Source organism: Balaenoptera physalus, assembly GCF_965194825.1.
Source record: "Balaenoptera physalus genome assembly, chromosome: 3".
In the NCBI taxonomy this organism is placed as follows: Eukaryota; Metazoa; Chordata; class Mammalia; order Artiodactyla; family Balaenopteridae; genus Balaenoptera; species Balaenoptera physalus.
Genome location: NC_138890.1, coordinates 72,756,926 through 72,773,856, shown reverse-complemented (window position 1 = coordinate 72,773,856; position 16,931 = coordinate 72,756,926). Strand labels below are relative to the sequence as shown.

General features: G+C 42.4%; 1 protein-coding gene across 1 annotated transcript in view; it reads left to right on the top strand.

Annotated features, from left to right (window-relative positions):
• GRAMD2B (GRAM domain containing 2B) overlaps positions 1 to 9,818 on the top strand; it is a 105,305-nt gene extending 95,487 nt beyond the window's left edge. Inside the window, 5 exon segments of the mRNA XM_082457875.1 lie at positions 642 to 764; positions 1,373 to 1,460; positions 2,368 to 2,472; positions 4,990 to 5,083; positions 8,571 to 9,818. Coding sequence (XP_082314001.1) covers positions 642 to 764; positions 1,373 to 1,460; positions 2,368 to 2,472; positions 4,990 to 5,083; positions 8,571 to 8,612 — 452 coding nt within the window. The 3' untranslated portion in view covers positions 8,613 to 9,818.
• Positions 9,819 to 16,931: the final 7,113 nt, after the last annotated feature.

Genomic DNA, 16,931 nt, shown 5'->3' with positions numbered 1-16,931 from the left:
TTCTCCACAGAACATCCTTAGCTTAACCAAAAACCAAAACCAAAACCAAAACCAAAACCAAATCCAACCAAAAAACAACACACCTTCTGAGCTAACAATTAGGAAGGGTCTCTAAACAAAGGGTAGTTTGAAAGTTCAAGGAAAAGGAATTGCCTATGTGGTAATACTCATTTAACAAATGTCTCTTTGGGAACTCCCTGGCGGTCCAATGGTTAGGGCTTCACGCTCTCACTGCCGAGGGCCCAGGTTCAATCCCTGGTCGGGGAACTAAGATCCCGCAAGCCACATGGTGTGACAAAAAAGAAAAAAAAAAGTCTCTTAAATAGACATAATATTGGAGTGGTTGAAAGACAGAAACATGCAATATTTTCTGACCTCTTCTTTAGTAATATTATTAATTATTATAGCTGAATCGTCCCCATGAGTCAGTGGGATAAGGACAGACTGCCCTTATATCATTTTATTTCTTATTTGCTTGAACATTGGATTTCATCCCCAAACCACTCAACCAGCTTGTAAGAAGATCCATTTATATTCTTTGGCCATTATGCATATTAAGGGATTGATTTGCTTTGTGGTTGATCCTATGTGTTTAAACGCACTGGGGAGAAAGCTTACCCAGCCCCGTTTCATCTTGGTAGATTTCCATGTGACAGAATCCCAGACAGTTCTGAATGTCTCCAAGGGAGAAGCAAAACCAACTCGGGTAGATGCCCTTGTGAACAGAGTGCCTGAAGGAAAAGCCAAGAGTCTCCCTGGGCATGGTAAGGAATGGATTATTTGGGGGGCAGGGGTGGGCATCTGCCTGTAACTTTTAAAGGGCCCTCATGTTTCACTTTATGACTGCCTTTGCTATTCCCTCCCCCTCCCTTCCTGCTGTACGTCTTGGCATGTTAATTCATTTATTCACTCAACAAACCATACCCAGTTCCATGCTTTACTGTGGGGCATACAAAGGTGAACAGCCTTCATGGAAGACCTTTCATTATTCTGAATACTTTGAGATTGCGATTCAAAAATTACCAGTAAAACTCACATTATTTTATTATTACTTACTGATTATGATAATAACTGCTTACCAGTTGTACTGGTAGGAGATCAAGGACGGGGTCTGTATTGTTCACCAGTCACTCCATCGCAATGCTTGGCACAGAGAAGGCTCTCAATAGATATGTATTGAATGCAAGATGTGGGAAGGAATTGTAACTACTGGTTAAAATGAGAAGCGAAGGCTTTGGTTAGTATTTCCTCTGATTTTTATTACCTGGAAATAATTCTGTCTCTCAAGTACTTCTTCCCTATAGCGATACTGCTGCGCGAAGGAGATGTATTATCATTTTAAAACAGAAGCTTTTTGTTTTCCACCCAACAGGTCAGTCAGAAACCATTGGAATCATACCCAGAGTAAAGTCTCAGAAATGTCCGACTCTCCACCATATTCTTATATTCTACGCAATTGTGTAAGTAAGGGTATTTATTATGAATGACTTAATGATTCATTTCACTACAGGAATAATGTCATCACGTTACCAAGAGCCATTGTGAATCTCAGTTGCCTCTAATATGACCCAAATCTTTTAGGGGGGCATTTTTGTCTCCTACTTCAACACCTTTTTTCTTAAACTCAGGTCACCTTTTCATATTCATCCCCTTTTTATTTAAATAAATAGTGAGAAGGAAGAAAGGAAAAGCAAAATATGCCAAATCCAGCAGAAGACTAAGTTCTGAGTAGATACTCTTAGTTAGGAAATTGCTTCCTGAATTATGAAGCATCTTTGTTCATGTTGTTTATTTTTCCATCTATCCCGTGTCCTCTGGATAGAGGCCCAAACAACTTGAAAATGTCATCCCCTTTATTGAAAACTTAGGCATTGACTTTTTAAAGTTCCCTCTCAGCTTCTAGCCTGTAACTAGCCTGTAGCTTCTAGCCAGTTGTTCTTCTGAAAATAACCTGACCCAGTTCTAGGCTGTTCCTCAGAACCAAGGAGGATCTGCAGTTTGGTTTCCAGATAAAGCAGAGAATGTGAGTCACAGACTGGACACTCGCTGGCCAGGGCCTTCAACAGTACCTGGTGGGAGGAGAAGCACCAGCTCAGGAATCTACGTTGGCTGGCCTTGAGTGAGACTACTGAAATGCCATTATTTGTAAATTGAGGAAATAGAGAATTTTCAATATCCTTCTAGTTCTAAAGTTTGGTGCAAGCATCAGTCTGTTGAAAAAAGACTTCTGAAGTCTCTGTAGCCAAGTTATTTTGGAAAATACCTTGCCTCAAATGTACAGTGTTGCCTCTGTGGTTACTGTTTTATGAACATCAGTCAGGTCCTGGCCACTAACCTATTGGGAATTTCTCTTTTATCCCTTTCCAGTGTCTGTGCACTAATCATCTCGACCTTCTACATGAGATACAGAATTAATTCTCTGGAGGAGCGGCTGGGGTCACTAACCTCCATCCTGGACACCCATCAGACTGAGTAAGACAATTCCCTCCAGCGCTGTCTTCCGCTTGCTGTTCACATTAGTATAATGTTTGACCTGAGCTTGGCCTCCTTCTTAGCAAGCATTAATTGAGGATACATTCTGTATGAGACATTTTGTTAAGTGTAGATATGGAAAGTAATGAGTAGGAGGGTCCTAGAAATAAATGACCTGACTCTTCATGTTCTTGAGTTGCTACAGTGTCGCCAGTGATAAGGCAAGAAACAAGCCTAATTTTACATTATCTTGTTCTCTTATCCTAAGACTCAGTTGTGACCTTGGCCCATTTATTAAAATAGTCAAGTTTATCTTCGTACAATGGCAATGAGTCAAGACATTCATAGAAAAGAAGCAATTCAAGTAACTCAGCACATTTCATCATGTATAACTCTTTGTATGAACTCACTTATTTACAAAACTCTTGACCACTATAAAGATCCATGTGACTAGTAATTAGTTGAATGTGTCTGTGAAGATTTTCTACCGCAGTATTTTTAACATGCCTAACCTAATTAAATCTATTGGCATAGTGGTCTTTCCTTTAAATCCATTTACATGAGGATTTTGACACATTCTCTAAAAAGTAAAATAAAGTATCCCATGTTTAAAGCATACTTTTACCTGAAGTTTTAAAAGTAGAGATATTTCTTTACAGAGTGAGTACTGTGTGCTAGAGATCTATTACAGTAGATCTCTCACACACAGATACAGTTTCCTCTCATATCTTCACCATAACCTTATAAGATAGCTATTATTCCCATTTTACAGATGAAGAAACTGAGACTCAGAGAAATAATTTTAACAGAATCAGGTTTCAGGTCTATATGACTACAAAAACCTAGTCACCAGTGGTTGTTTATAAGGAACAGCGGAGAAGTGAGTCAGGATATTTTCAGTGTGTATCAGAATCATCTGGATGGCTTGGTAAAACAGATTGCAGGGCCCGTTCTCCAAATTTCTGGTGCTGGCCTAGGGTCTACACTTTGATAACTATTATGCTATACAATTCTAAGGCCTTTCTTTACAGTCTTAACAGTCACCTAAAAGTCTTGTTCTATGGCTTATGCAATGCTGGTACACAGATTATTTCTGAACCATAAATATACATTTGAACCAGTAATAAGAAGTCTAATGAATGGTTTGGGATAAACTCATACCCTGCGCTTACTCTCTCACGTGTTGTTCAAAATGTTAATAATACACTTAGAGCTAGCAGGTAGCTCTACATTATTGCAAGCTATTAGTTCACTATCATATAAGGGGTTGATTTTATTAGGAAAATGTACCTCATGTCCTGTTATCATTTAATTAACGATGATGATGAGGGGGAAATTCCACTAATGGAAGGCAAATGGAATACTTATTCTACTATTTAAATAATCAATCCAGGAGGAGATACAATTTGAAAAACAACCATTTAAAGGGAAAATCACAAAGATCACGTATTATATGAGGTCAGGGAATACCCATGACGGGAAGGTCTGGATTGTCAGAATTTCGTGTGGATAGATCAGTACTCTGGGTCTCAGATACCTCATTTAGAAATCAGAAGATTCAGATTCAGTTTCCTTTTTGGGATCTAAGATTTTGATACTATGGATCAAGGACAAAGAAAAAACTGTTTCAGTACTACTCAGTGAAAAACATCTGATTGCTTTCTTAATGTTTAGATAATCATCGATAACTTACCAAGTACCTATGTCTCAAAAATGGATCCTATGTAAAATAAATTAGACCAGTCAATGCCATCTAAAAACTTCACATCTAAAATTAAATTACAACCAAGAAATAGAAAGGAGATACAGACCATGGTTCTTAGCCTTAACATGAAAATCTAATCAATGGTTTTAGAGCAGCCCTCTGGGAAAATGTACACACCTCTCTAAATTTCCTACAGTTTTAGCTGGTATAGGACCCCAGTGGACCTCAGAGTAAGAGCCCATGCCTTTAACAGTCAAGTGGTAAATAGTGAATACATCGGTTATATTACTAGACAAGGGCAATTATGTTTGTATGGCAGGTCTCAAAGAAGGAACTGCAAAAGTCACACATCAACAGAAATTTGATTAAAGACATTCCTAAACATTATGAAAGTTCTAGTGTAGATGGTTGCTTCTCCTATAAAACAGTACATACATGACTGAGAAGAGCAGTAAGCCTTGCAAATGCGTGCAGTTGTGGGCAGAGAGAGGGTATCGGGAGTTAGTAAAAGTAGTCTAAGAAACTGCGTGCTTGAGAATAATTGTCTGATTTGTGTTTGGAAGCTGAGGCACAACGTAGCCACTTAAACAAAAATAGCTTAAGAGATTTCCAGCTAAGCTTTGAAGACTTAGTCCCCTAAACATCTAGTCTGAAGTTGAGGATTACCGCAGGGCCTTACCTTGTGAACAAGGTAAATGCACACTGTCTTCTATTATAACCTAGTTTTCTGGTCAGATAAATTTAAAATGTGTTCATTCCACTTCTTTCTTTACCATCCCTGCCCACAGTAATTCTTCTCTGTGTTCTTACAGACAGACAGCACCATCCAGCCCGGGGTCGCACGTACAGTTAAATGTGGAGGTTCTGTGCCGAGAGCTTACAGCCAACATAATGAGACTAGAAAAGGTGACAGGTCTCTTTCCTGGGTTGGGGGCGTCGCAGTAGTGCCTGTCCACTGCCACAGGGCAGGGCTTACACACGCATGGCTGTGCAACAGGCCACCTAAATGACCATACGCAGCCAGGGGATTTTCCACTGAGAAATACGTTCCAACCTCATCTTCCTTGTTGGTTGACCTTGCGGTTTTCCCACTTGGTTAGAAATCATTCTCTGTGCCATAGGGCCCAATGGTAAGTGTCGGCTGACGCAGGGCTCAGGGAGGGGCACGGTAGGGAGTGCCCCCAAGCAGAGAGGGCAGCCCCCAGCTCCACCCAGGCTGGTTGTCGCCATACAGAAAATAATTGCATTCAGTCTCTCTATGATACATGCCATTGTTCCCACCTGACAAAAGAAGCCAAGTTTCAAGTGAACTTGCTCCAGGAGACACACCCAGAAAGTTGGCAGAACTGGAATTTGAACCAGGTCTGACTCCAAAGTTGTGCTTCGAAGCCCTCTGCTTTTACTGCTCCTCAGAATCCAACCTTAGGCCTGGGGGATAAGGCCACTGAATAGGGAGGTGAACAGGAGAAGGTAGGCACCCAGAAATATCCCCAGAGTTAAACCTAGCTAACATTTCTTTCTTTCTATCTATCTATCTATCTATCTATCTATCTATCTATCTATCTATCTATCTATCTATCTATCTATCTATCTATTTATTTATTTATTTATTTATTTATTTATTTATTTATTTATTTATTTATTTATGGATGGCTGTGTTGGGTCTTCGTTTCTGTGCTAGGGCTTTCTCTAGTTGCGGCAAGTGGGGGCCACTCTTCATCACGGTGCACGGTCCTCTCACTATCGTGGCCTCTCTTGTTGCGGAGCACAGGCTCTAGAGGCGCAGGCTCAGTAGTTGTGGCTCACGGGCTTAGTTGCTCCGCGGCATGTGGGATCTTCCCAGACCAGGGCTCGAGCCCGTGTCCCCTGCTTTGGCAGGCGGATTCTCAACCACTGCACCACCAGGGAAGCCCAAACCTAGTTAACATTTCTTATTTCTCCTTTCAGCATGTCTGTCCCTGTCTCATGCTTTGTTTTGACCCTTATCCTTAAAGGAAAGGTTTAGAGTGAGTTGTTCAATTCGAATTGCTGCCACAAATGCCAAGTATTTGGTGGCTTTCCACAATAGTGCAGTTATGCTCACTTGGGAAGAAACATGAAATACAAATGAGTCAAATTATGCTTGTCTTGCAATACTAAATGGTATCTAGCATTTAACCACTGAAGTATGGAGAGCAAAGGAGTCTGCATACTTCTGTTCTAAACCGAGGCATGACAGATAATTCCCACTGAGTCATTGTATCGGTGGGCAAGCTTGGAAATTTTCTCTTTTAAATCCACAATCAAGCTAGAGAAGGTATGGGATAGCAACCAGAACTGTTTTCCCTTCTAAAATGTCAGTTGCTAAGAACTGAAGATAAAATTTTTTGATGAAATGCTTAGAAATGTTTGGCTTCCATGCTGACCTAGAGAATGGGGTGGTAATTTTCTCTCTCGTTCACTCTGGCACACAATGGTGTTCTTTGGACTGGACGCACACGGAACCCTGCCGCCCTCCTGTGCATTTCTTCCCACTCCCCTGCCGGGCCTGGCTGGAACACCACTTTCTGTAATGAGGGACAGGAAAACAGGAGAGCTCGTCCACAACAGGCAGACAGCTGGCCATGTCTTGTGCAGAGCCCAGCTACTTGGCTAGGAGGCCTGTAGTACCAGCAGAAACCTGTGTCCCAAAGCAGAAGCAGGGAAGAGGGGATTTAGGGTCAATGCGTGTGTTGAAGTTGTAAAAAGTCATAAGTTGCACACATTGCTCATAGGCATCTTAGTATAAAAATAGTCACCAGGCCACACCCATGTGCTGTTGCTAGGTCTGCACCCCCAAGCCTCCACCCCCCAAAGGGAAGCTGGCAGTAACGCAGCAGCGCATGGTCAGGGGACAGCAGCTGTGTGCTGTGGGAAAGTCAGAGCCAGGTCTCAGCTCTTTCTACTAAGTACCAGCAACTTCCTTCTACTCTCCTGCAGGGACTGGTCATGTCTCAGCCTCCTGATCTGCCCACTTGTAACTTCCCCATTTCTGTTCATGGCATCACTGCCCTTTCAGTCATCCTTTTCACTTGCCACTGATAGATTACACAGGACTCTGTCAACTAATTAGTCTAGCTTCAAACGTCTCCTCAATTTCTCTAAGATGGGCACCATCTTAGGCCATTCTGACCCCCTCCTACCTCCTAGTCTAAGAGTATGAAGTCCAATCTCATTATGGTTTGTATTTGCATTTTCCTAATTACTACTGCGGTTGAGCATCTTTTCATATATCTATTGGCCATATGGATTTCCTTCTGTGATATTCCTTCTGTAAATTGCCCATTTATCTCCTTTGTTTTACTTTTGGGGTTTTTGTCTTTGTAGGTGTTTCAAATATTTTGGATATCAGTCTTTAATTTCATTTGTTTCTCTACCTTCCCACTCCTGCTTTTCCATTCATCTTTGGTCCTGTGGGAAGGTAGGGAAGATATGAAGTAGGAATTTGGGGGATGAAGGCAATGCCTTTTACAGGTAAAGAAGTAAATACTTATTTTCTTAGTACTGGGAATGGCATTAATGGTGGAGCAGTGCAGAAGAAAGAGCATGAACTTTGGAGTCAGATGTCTGTTCTCTTCCCTACTCTGCCACTTACTGTGTGACTGGTCTTGTTACGTAACGTCTCTGGCCCTTAGCTTCGTGTATAAAACCTGCCTCTGTTTGTGGTGGTGTGTGGTCAAGGTGAGCACACACGATGTTCCTGGCACATACTGATTAGATCTCTTCCTCTCCACTTATCCTGTGTATGCCTCTAGGACATCACAGAATGTTCTTCCAAAAGAAGACTATGTTCTCTTTCTTTTGTTCCACAGGGTTCCCTACTCCCTCACAGTATTGATTCTTGAAAATTCCTTGCTCTGAATTCTTTAAAGTTCGTTTACCCAACAAACATTTACCAAGCACATTTTCAATGCCCAACACTATACTGTGGTCTTAAGATCCACAGATAGGCAGGGTCCGTGGGAAACGTTATACCTAATAGGAGTGTTAAACATTATTTGTGGTGTTTGTCCGATTCAGACCATCACATGGGCTTTGTCAAGCCCGGTTTCCCATTGTCTCTGAATGCATTTGGGTCACACCTGGTGTTGCCAGGGCTTTTGTTCTGTTTCTCTTAGTCTCTACGGACATTTTCATCTTTGTGCCACCCTTTCATTTTTAGCCTATCATCTTTTTTCATTTTAAAGTGGTTTGTCAAACAGAATTCTATGCCACAGTCATGCATTTATTTGCCTGATCTAAATTTAACCCATGTGTAGCTTTTTATTCAAGATAGAATAAATAGATTAAGCTCAAGCATTATATAGACCATAGCAAATATGCCCTTAATATACTCCATTCTATGTAATAACAGGAGCTTTTCTCTTATTTCAAGATACAAAACAACTTACAAAAGCTACTTGAGAATGGTGACTGACCAGCCAGAAGCTTGGACCAATGCAATACCTCACACTTCCCTTGAAGTAGGTGCTCCCCAGGCACTCTGGTGGAGCGCTCCCTGCTGGCCAGAGGAGTGAGCAGATGGGCAGCCCCAGCCATGCTTGCCCTTGGAGGTCTCCAGCTCAGGAAAGGGGGGAAGGGGAATAATTTTGGTTCCTGTGCAATAAAATTTGACCTTGACTCTCTGAGGAAGTTTTAAGGGCTGCTGTCTGAAGAAAACAGATCTATCTCTGGAGGTCTCAGGAAGGGCCTGGCGGACTTGGACGATTGTGGTTCAGTGGGTTATCGTGACTGTGTCAGCGATACTGACATATTCCTCCACTCCATGCCTTTTCAGTCCTACCCACCTGCCTTTTCTCTCCTGTATACCCCTCTTAACCAACCTTCAAACTAAGGGATATATGGTGTGCCAACAAACTCGATAGGATCCTTTAAAGAATTTGCCATGACTCTCCCAAAAGACAAAAAGAAACAAAAAAGCCCTAATGGACAGACTTGCTTCAAACAAATAACATTTTAGTTTTTGGTTTTTTCCCTTCTGCTGTTATGTTCTGGTTTAAGTCACTTGTATATCTTAACTTCTCAGTTGAGTATTGGCAAGAATATCGGGCAAAGTGGATTAAACTATCTCATTTTATGTTTTGTTCCTCTAATAACTAATAGGACTGATTCTCACCCACCCCAGGTCAAGAATTTGTGAGACATGAGACTGAAGTACTAAATTAACTTACTTTGAAACCAAAACTAATCTTTAAACCAAAAAGTATGATAGTGATTTGATGCAGGATGAAAAACACTGCATTTTTAAGATTGTAGGTGGACTGTGTGTTTTGAAATAGGATGTCTGTAATTAATGCTGAAACCCATCTCAGCATGATGATAGCATGCTTTTCTCTTTTGCTGACTAAAATATTTAACTAGTGGTTTTGCTAACTTCTATTTACCATATGGGTTGGCTGGTTTTTATTAATAATTATTTAGGTACCCTAATATCTGTAATATAAAAGATATTCTGTTTATGATGCATTTTATAATCATTTCTATGAAATGTATTTTGTTTAATCAGATAAGCTAATAAGTGAATTGGTTACATCATTTGTATTTGTTAGCCTACTGGACAAGAATTGTGCCTGGTGCACCCCTAGCTTTTAATAAATACTCATTGGTTAAAATGCCCTGCCAACGCTGTATTTTGTCAGTTTGTAAATTCTTTTAACAGAGACAATATGCTTTTTAACTGCTTCTCACCTCCTCTCTACTACTTCCAACTCACCCATACGTCTTTCCTCCCAAGTATTCACTTCCGAAAAACTGATTTAAGTTCTTGGGTTGCAATGATATAGGGGAAAGAAAAGTGAACTGTGAAATAAGAAAACCAATGCTTGATTCCTGGGTCCTCATTTTATGAGTTATGTGACCGTAAGCAAAATATTTTGTCCTTTTCCCACATTTTATTGATGAGGATAAAAGTACCAGGGGAAAGTGTCATTGTGAGAATTAAATGTTACAAAGTTTCTAAAGCACATGGCCATGTGAGGCAAATTGTATACTCTCTTAATAGGAACCATATTCATTATTTCTTAAAATATCTGCATGTCTGACAGTCCGTTTTTATACAAGTTCTATGTCAATGCTTTATAGTTAAAACCCATTAGAGATTCAAGAGTGGGTCAGCCACCTCTGGAGAGAAATTTTACAACTGTGTGAAGCTCCTTTAAATGGTTCAAATTTCACTGAATTAGTAATCTGCTATCCAGGAATTTATACCAGAGCAATAAGCAGAGATCTAGTCAAGGATTTATATACACGAATACTCTTTGAAGCCTTAACAGCAAAATATTAGAGACTATTCAATAGCAGAGCACTTAAATTATGACACTATTTAGAATGGCATTGTCAAAAAATGGCATAGAAAATAGCATTAAAAAGGTAAGCATATAGAGAGGATGTGGAAAAGGGAACCCTCCTACACTGTTGATGAGAATGTAAGTTGGTATAGCCACTATGGAAAACAGTATGAAGGTTCCTCAGAAAGCTAAAAATAGAATTATGATATGATCCAGCAATCCCACTCCTGGGCATATATCCAGACAAAACTATAATCCAAAAAGACACATGCACCCCAATGTTCATAGCAGCACCATTCACAAGAGCCAAGACATGGAAACAACCTAAATGTCCATCGAGAGATGAATGGATAAAGAAGATGTGGTACATATATACAATGGAATACTACTCAGCCTTAAAAAAAAAAGAATGAAATAATGCCATTTGCAGCAACATGGATGCAACTAGAGATTATCATACTAAGTGAAGTAAGTCAGAAAGACAAATACCATATGATATCACTTATATGTGGAATCTAAATTATGACACAAATGAACCTATCTATGAAACAGAAACAGACTCCGGCATAGAGAACAGACTTGTGGTTGCCAAGGGGGAGGGGGTTGGGGGAGGGATGGAGTGGGAGGTTGGGATGAGCAGATGCAAACTATTATATATAAAATGGATAAAAACAAGGTCCTATTGCATAGCACAGGGAACTATATTCAATATCCTATGATAAGCCATAATGGAAAAGAACATAAAAGAATTATATATATGTATAACAATCTCTTTGCTGTACAGCAGAAATTAACACAACATTGTAAATCAACTATACTCCAATTAAAAAGAAAACTGTTAACTTGGTGTTGTAACTGAACAGGGCCCTATGGAGCCTTACCATAAAAGACCCCCTGGCGCGACCCCCCCCCCTCACGTCCTCTGCCTGCTTCTTGTCTGTAGAAAAACCTTAGCCTCCTAGGCCTTCCCCGAGTTCCAAAGAGTAACTTTAATCAGAGAAGTGAGAAAATGCAGAAATAAGGGAAAACAGTCAAGCAAGACAAAATAATAATACGTTAGCCATTAAACAAAGTGAAGGACCTTTAGTTCCCCCTCAAGGGCTATAGATAATATTGAGCCAGGTCCTCTGAGCTGTTTTGCAGATACTGAAACCCCCACCAGGTGGAAGAAGTTAACTGTGTGCTGCCCACAAACACGCAGACCCCAGACCTGTTGGAACAGAAGGTTGATGATAGTGACTCCCAATTAACCTCACCACCAGCCAATCAGAAGAATGGCCAGGAGCTGATCACACACCCCATGACCCCCTCCCTCACCCTGTCTTTAAAAAACCTTTCCCTGAAAGCCTTCAAGGAGTTGGGGCCTTTTAAGCACTAGCTGCCTGGACTCCTTGCTTGGCCTGCAATAAACACTGCACTTTCCTTCACCACGACCCAGTGTGGTGTGTCAGTAGATTGGCTTTACTGCACGCGTGCAAGCAGACCCAAGTTTGGTTCGGTAACAGTGACAGTAAAGGGAATCAGAACACAAAGATAGCAGGGAAGTAGCAAACTCAGGTTTGGAGGGAACAAGAGCCAAGTGGCTGAAACTACCCAAGCTTAAAAGCTGGGGAGGGGCTGGGTGTAGCTGAAACTCTGCCCTCTGCAGAAGGGGCACGTCAGGTGGCGCTAATGTCTCAGAGGGGGCGTAATGAGGCTGGTTCTGCAAATGCTGGGTAAACTGCAAACTGCATCCAGCTGCTGCTCCAGAAGGAAATTGCCAGTGCCACGCCGAAGAAGTGAGGATAAGGCGACACTCACTGTAACAGGAAGAAGTTTAGCAGCTCTGAGGGAGTAAGCAGAAAGGAGCAATCCCTTCTTCCCGTTCAGCGCACGGTCTCTCGCTAGGGCCCCTTGTTAGAGGAATCTAACAGGGAACAGCTGGCAAAACATCAATACGGTTTTAAGTGTTGCAACCTTAGCATCACAAGGCAGAGTCTAGAAGGGAGGGCTTCAAGCTAAGAGAGAATCCCTTAATACTGGCTACTAGCCACCCCGTGGGCTACGCAGCCTCCATACACACCCTTTCGATACATATTTGAACTCTCACGCAACAAGAAACACAACTCTCTTTCTAACGAGACGCCACTCTACTTCATACAAAGGAAGACAGTCTCATTCTTACCTGAAAATGATGAGATGCAAAGTCCCAACATTGGTTGTATCCATCTCTGCGATTCAGCAACTTCCACAAGCTGCTTGGAGACACGGCCTACAACCTCCACCCAACCCCTTCCGCTTCCTCCACGAGTTCCCTGCTTCCCCCGGGTCCCGCCCCTCCCCGCGCACAGGTGTTTGGCGGTTCAAAGCTTCAGTGATCAAGAAGCCTCGAAAGGGGGCTGAGGATTTGGTTCACTTCAAGGTGCACATCTCCGCGCTCGACAGCCCCCAACTCAAGTTCTTTCGGGGTGGGGAGGTGACACGGTCCTCCGAAGTGTCCAGAGACCTACACATCCTGCCAACCTCTCTGATCCCCATACCGCCCCCTTGATGAGCCCCGGCCCTGGGGCCTTGATGAGTCCTGGTCGCACCAGTGGCTCCCCCGCAGAAAGGAGGGGCGTGGAGAGGAGAGGCCTCGACGTGTTGGAGGTGCCAACGGACCATCCCCCACGCCACGCCCTCACCATCCAGACCTGACATCTTTAACTGTGGGAGCACCAAGGAGGCGTCCTGTGCCCCTGCCAAGCCCCGCACGCCAAGGCTGAACTTGCCCTCTTGGACCCCTTTTCCAAGGAAGAAGGCTCAGGCCTCAGTCCTACCTGCATAAGTGAGTTGGCATTGATGCAGACAGAGTCCTAAAGCCTGGACCAGGGGCCTTGGGAAACAGGAAGGCAGGGAGAGGAAAAGGAAGGAGGGCCCGCCCCACCTTTCTGAGCCAAGCTACAGAGCTCATCACCCAGGGCTGTGGGAGGAGAAGGCAAGCACCTACCTTGCAGCTCTGCAGGGTTACCGGGATGGGGTGCACATCCTGCTTCAGGGAGATCCCAGTGACCCGTCCCCTGCCCTCAGGGAGGGTGTGAGGAAGGCAGCCAACTAGCTGAAGCGGCAGAGGCAATCCTGCACCTGTACCTGTCCTAACTCCTGCCTGAAGGAGTGGCCCCTTCCCCAGGACTCCAGCACTGCCAGCTGCCTCCTTCTCGTCTCCCTGGTGCCTGGCCCTGTCTCCTGGTCTTATAACTCTAAGGGCCATTTCTAGATGTAATTGGACCAAGAATGGGAAAAATAATGAATTCAAAGCTCCCCAAAGAGTTTTAATTGAAAATAAAATAATAATTAAAATAAATTAATAAAATTATTTTTAATTATTCCTCAAATTTGATCACAGTGCCATCTGAATATTCTATTCTCTAGTGACTAAATTGTAAAGTTAGCCTCCAACAAAACTTGAGTAGAATATTAAAGGGAAGGAGGGACTTCCCTGGTGGCACAGTGGTTAAGAATCCGCCTGCCAATGCAGGACACACGGGTTCGAGCCCTGGTCTGGGAAGGTCCCATATTCCGCAGAGCAACTAAGCCCGAGCACCACAACTACTGAGCCTGTGCTCTAGAGTCCACGAGCCATAACTACTGAGCCCACGTGCCACAACTACTGAAACCTGTGCGCCTAGAGCCCGTGCTCCACAACAAGAGAAGCCACAACTCGAAAAAGCTCGCATGCAGCAATGAAGACCCAATGCAGCCATAAATAAATAAATAAATAAATAAATTTTTAAAAAATAATAAAAAATAAAGGGAAGGAAAAGAGAAAAGAAGAAAATTGTTACTATAAACAAATTTATAATACATATCATACAAATGCATACATATATATACACACATGAAGAAAGGAAGAAAATATGCATAGCTGCTCTAGTCTTCATTTCTGTAACTAATCACAAAGATATATTTATAATCTTCTTCCATCTTCCACTACCCACTTCATCTTTTCTTTGCCCTCAGAAAGAACCTCAGCTGGTCACAATTCTTTACCTGGTGAGGTGACCCAAATCTTTATTCCTGAAGGGTCTGAATTCCCAGAGCCTTTCTCTCTCTCTCTTCTTCCTCCCCACCCCCCTTTGTTGTTAGTTGTGGTGGTGGTAGTGGTGGTGGTTCCATGTTGGTTCAATGGCTTTAATAAACCAAAAGAGATATTTGGCAGTCTTAGCTTCCAATTCAATTGAAACATTTGTCTGTTAGGAATCAACACCTCCAAACCAGCAGAGCTCAGAACGGCAGGGATGGGAAGCAAGACTCCCATAAGTAGATTATTAGCCATAATAGTGTAAGGAGCTACTCCTAACTCCAACCTCGACTCTTGGACCCATGCCTACAAGACAGGCACACATGTGTTGGTTTCTTCATCCTGTAAAATAAAACCCCATGCTTTCAGGGTGTCTCTCCTAACTGGTAGCCTAACAAGGCCTTCACGAGGCCATGTCACTGTCTTATTAAGCCAGCAGCTGCTAAGCAATGGAGTATGTGGTAAAAACCAGTGGATTCTGTGGGCACTAGCCCTCTGCTGAAATTCTTGTGCTGTGAAATGAGTTTCTTGATCAGAAGCAATGTGGTGTGTAGTGAAGTCACCATGATGGTGAGTAAGGCAGAAACATTATGGACAAGGAAGGCAGATCAATATCTAGAACACATATCTATTCTAAAGAGAAATCTTTCCCCTCCATGCTGGAAGAGGTCCCAAGCAATAGTCTTGCCACCAAGTGGATGGCCACAGAGGAATGACACTCTATGGAAGGCTCTTGCCAGGTTAGGCACTCAGCTGGGGCATCCTTGGTGAGGGGCAGTTTGTGAGGTGGAACCCAGAACAAAACTTCATGATAATATTTATTCTCTATTTAAAGATTAAAATCTGAAAGGGCTATTTTAGATTGAACAAGGACTCTAGTTCTTAGAGTTGCCCTTTGAAAAAATAAAGATATTCACAGTTTCCGGTCTGCCTCCCCATCAGCAATGGACTTGTTAAAACGCTGTTTATTAAGTGGATGCCCAGTTAGGAAGTCAGTCCAAGCCAGTCAGCTGTCAAGGGGGGTGTGAAGAAATTTCCTAGATTGCTTGGCATTGAATGGTTCTGCTGACCAGTTTAGGGGAGAGCAGTGGTGAGTGAGTAATCTGCATCTCTTCCACTGCACATCCCCTCCTTTTTAAGGCTGTGGCAATTTCCATTCAAGGGTTAAAGCCGCCCACAGGGAAATTAAGCCATTTCTTGCTAAATGAAGAAATAAGAACAGCAGTCACGTGATGATGCTGGGGCTCTGACACGGTTGATCTGTGTAACGTTGCGTGGAGGATGTGATGTGCTGTCGGCTTTACAGGTAAGTATACGTGACCCAATTTGATGGCTCCAGAGAGGTAGTTTACTGACAGAAGAAAAATGAAGGCAGAGTACTGATTGCACAATCAAATCCGAGTGGCTGCTGAACAGAATAAAATGCTGTGTAAATCCAGAAGCCACCCTGGAGTAAAGAAAACTAAATAACAAGGAGGAAGAGGGATTCACTAGAAATGGGTGATTTCTACTTACATCTCCCCATAAATTTTTTTAACCTTTGGTAACTAAAATAGGTATGGGCTCTATCTTGTTAGTACTACTTAAGGTATATATTTAATTTTCTTAAATGCTCTTTAAATTTAATTTTATGGTTTTGATTTTAGGTTGCAAACATTTAAAATCTGCAGCAGTAAGTTCTGAGTTTTGCCAGTTCTTTCACTGTCATATAATCTTGTAATCATATTGTCATGCCAATTGTGTGACTGGCAGTCATATGAAGCAACTGTAAACCTTTCTGAGCAATTGATTCATTTCTACATTTGAGAGACAGAGTATTAAATTGGGTGGTAATCCAACTATGTCAAGTTGTAGTCTCCAGAAGAAGAATCTCTATATCAAATTGTACACTCCAGAAGAAGGATTTAGCCAGGGAAGGAAAGAACATGACTGGCTCCAATCAGAACTAGATCTTCCATTTCTGCATGGAGCCTAAATGAAGGTTAAAAGTTTGCTAGCCTCAGATGAAACGGCAGAGTAGGAAGACCCTGAGCTCACCTCCTCCCATGGGTGCACCAAAATTACAACTATTTACAGAGCAACTATTGATGAAAACAACCTGAAGACTAGCAGAAGAGATTTTCCACAACCAAAGATATAAAGAAGGAACCACAATGAGATTGGTAGGAGGGGTGGAGATGCAGTATAGTCAAGGTCCACATCCCTAGATAGGCAATCCACAAACAGGAGGACAATCACAATTGCAGAGGTTTTCCCAAAAGAGTGAGGGTTTTGAGCCCCCGCATTGGGCTCCCCAGCCCAGGGTCCTGCACCAGGAAGACAAGTCCCCAGAACCTCTGGCTTTGAAGGCCAGAGGGGCTTACTTTTGGGAGAGCCAGAAGGCTATAGGAAACAAAGTCCACTCTTAAAG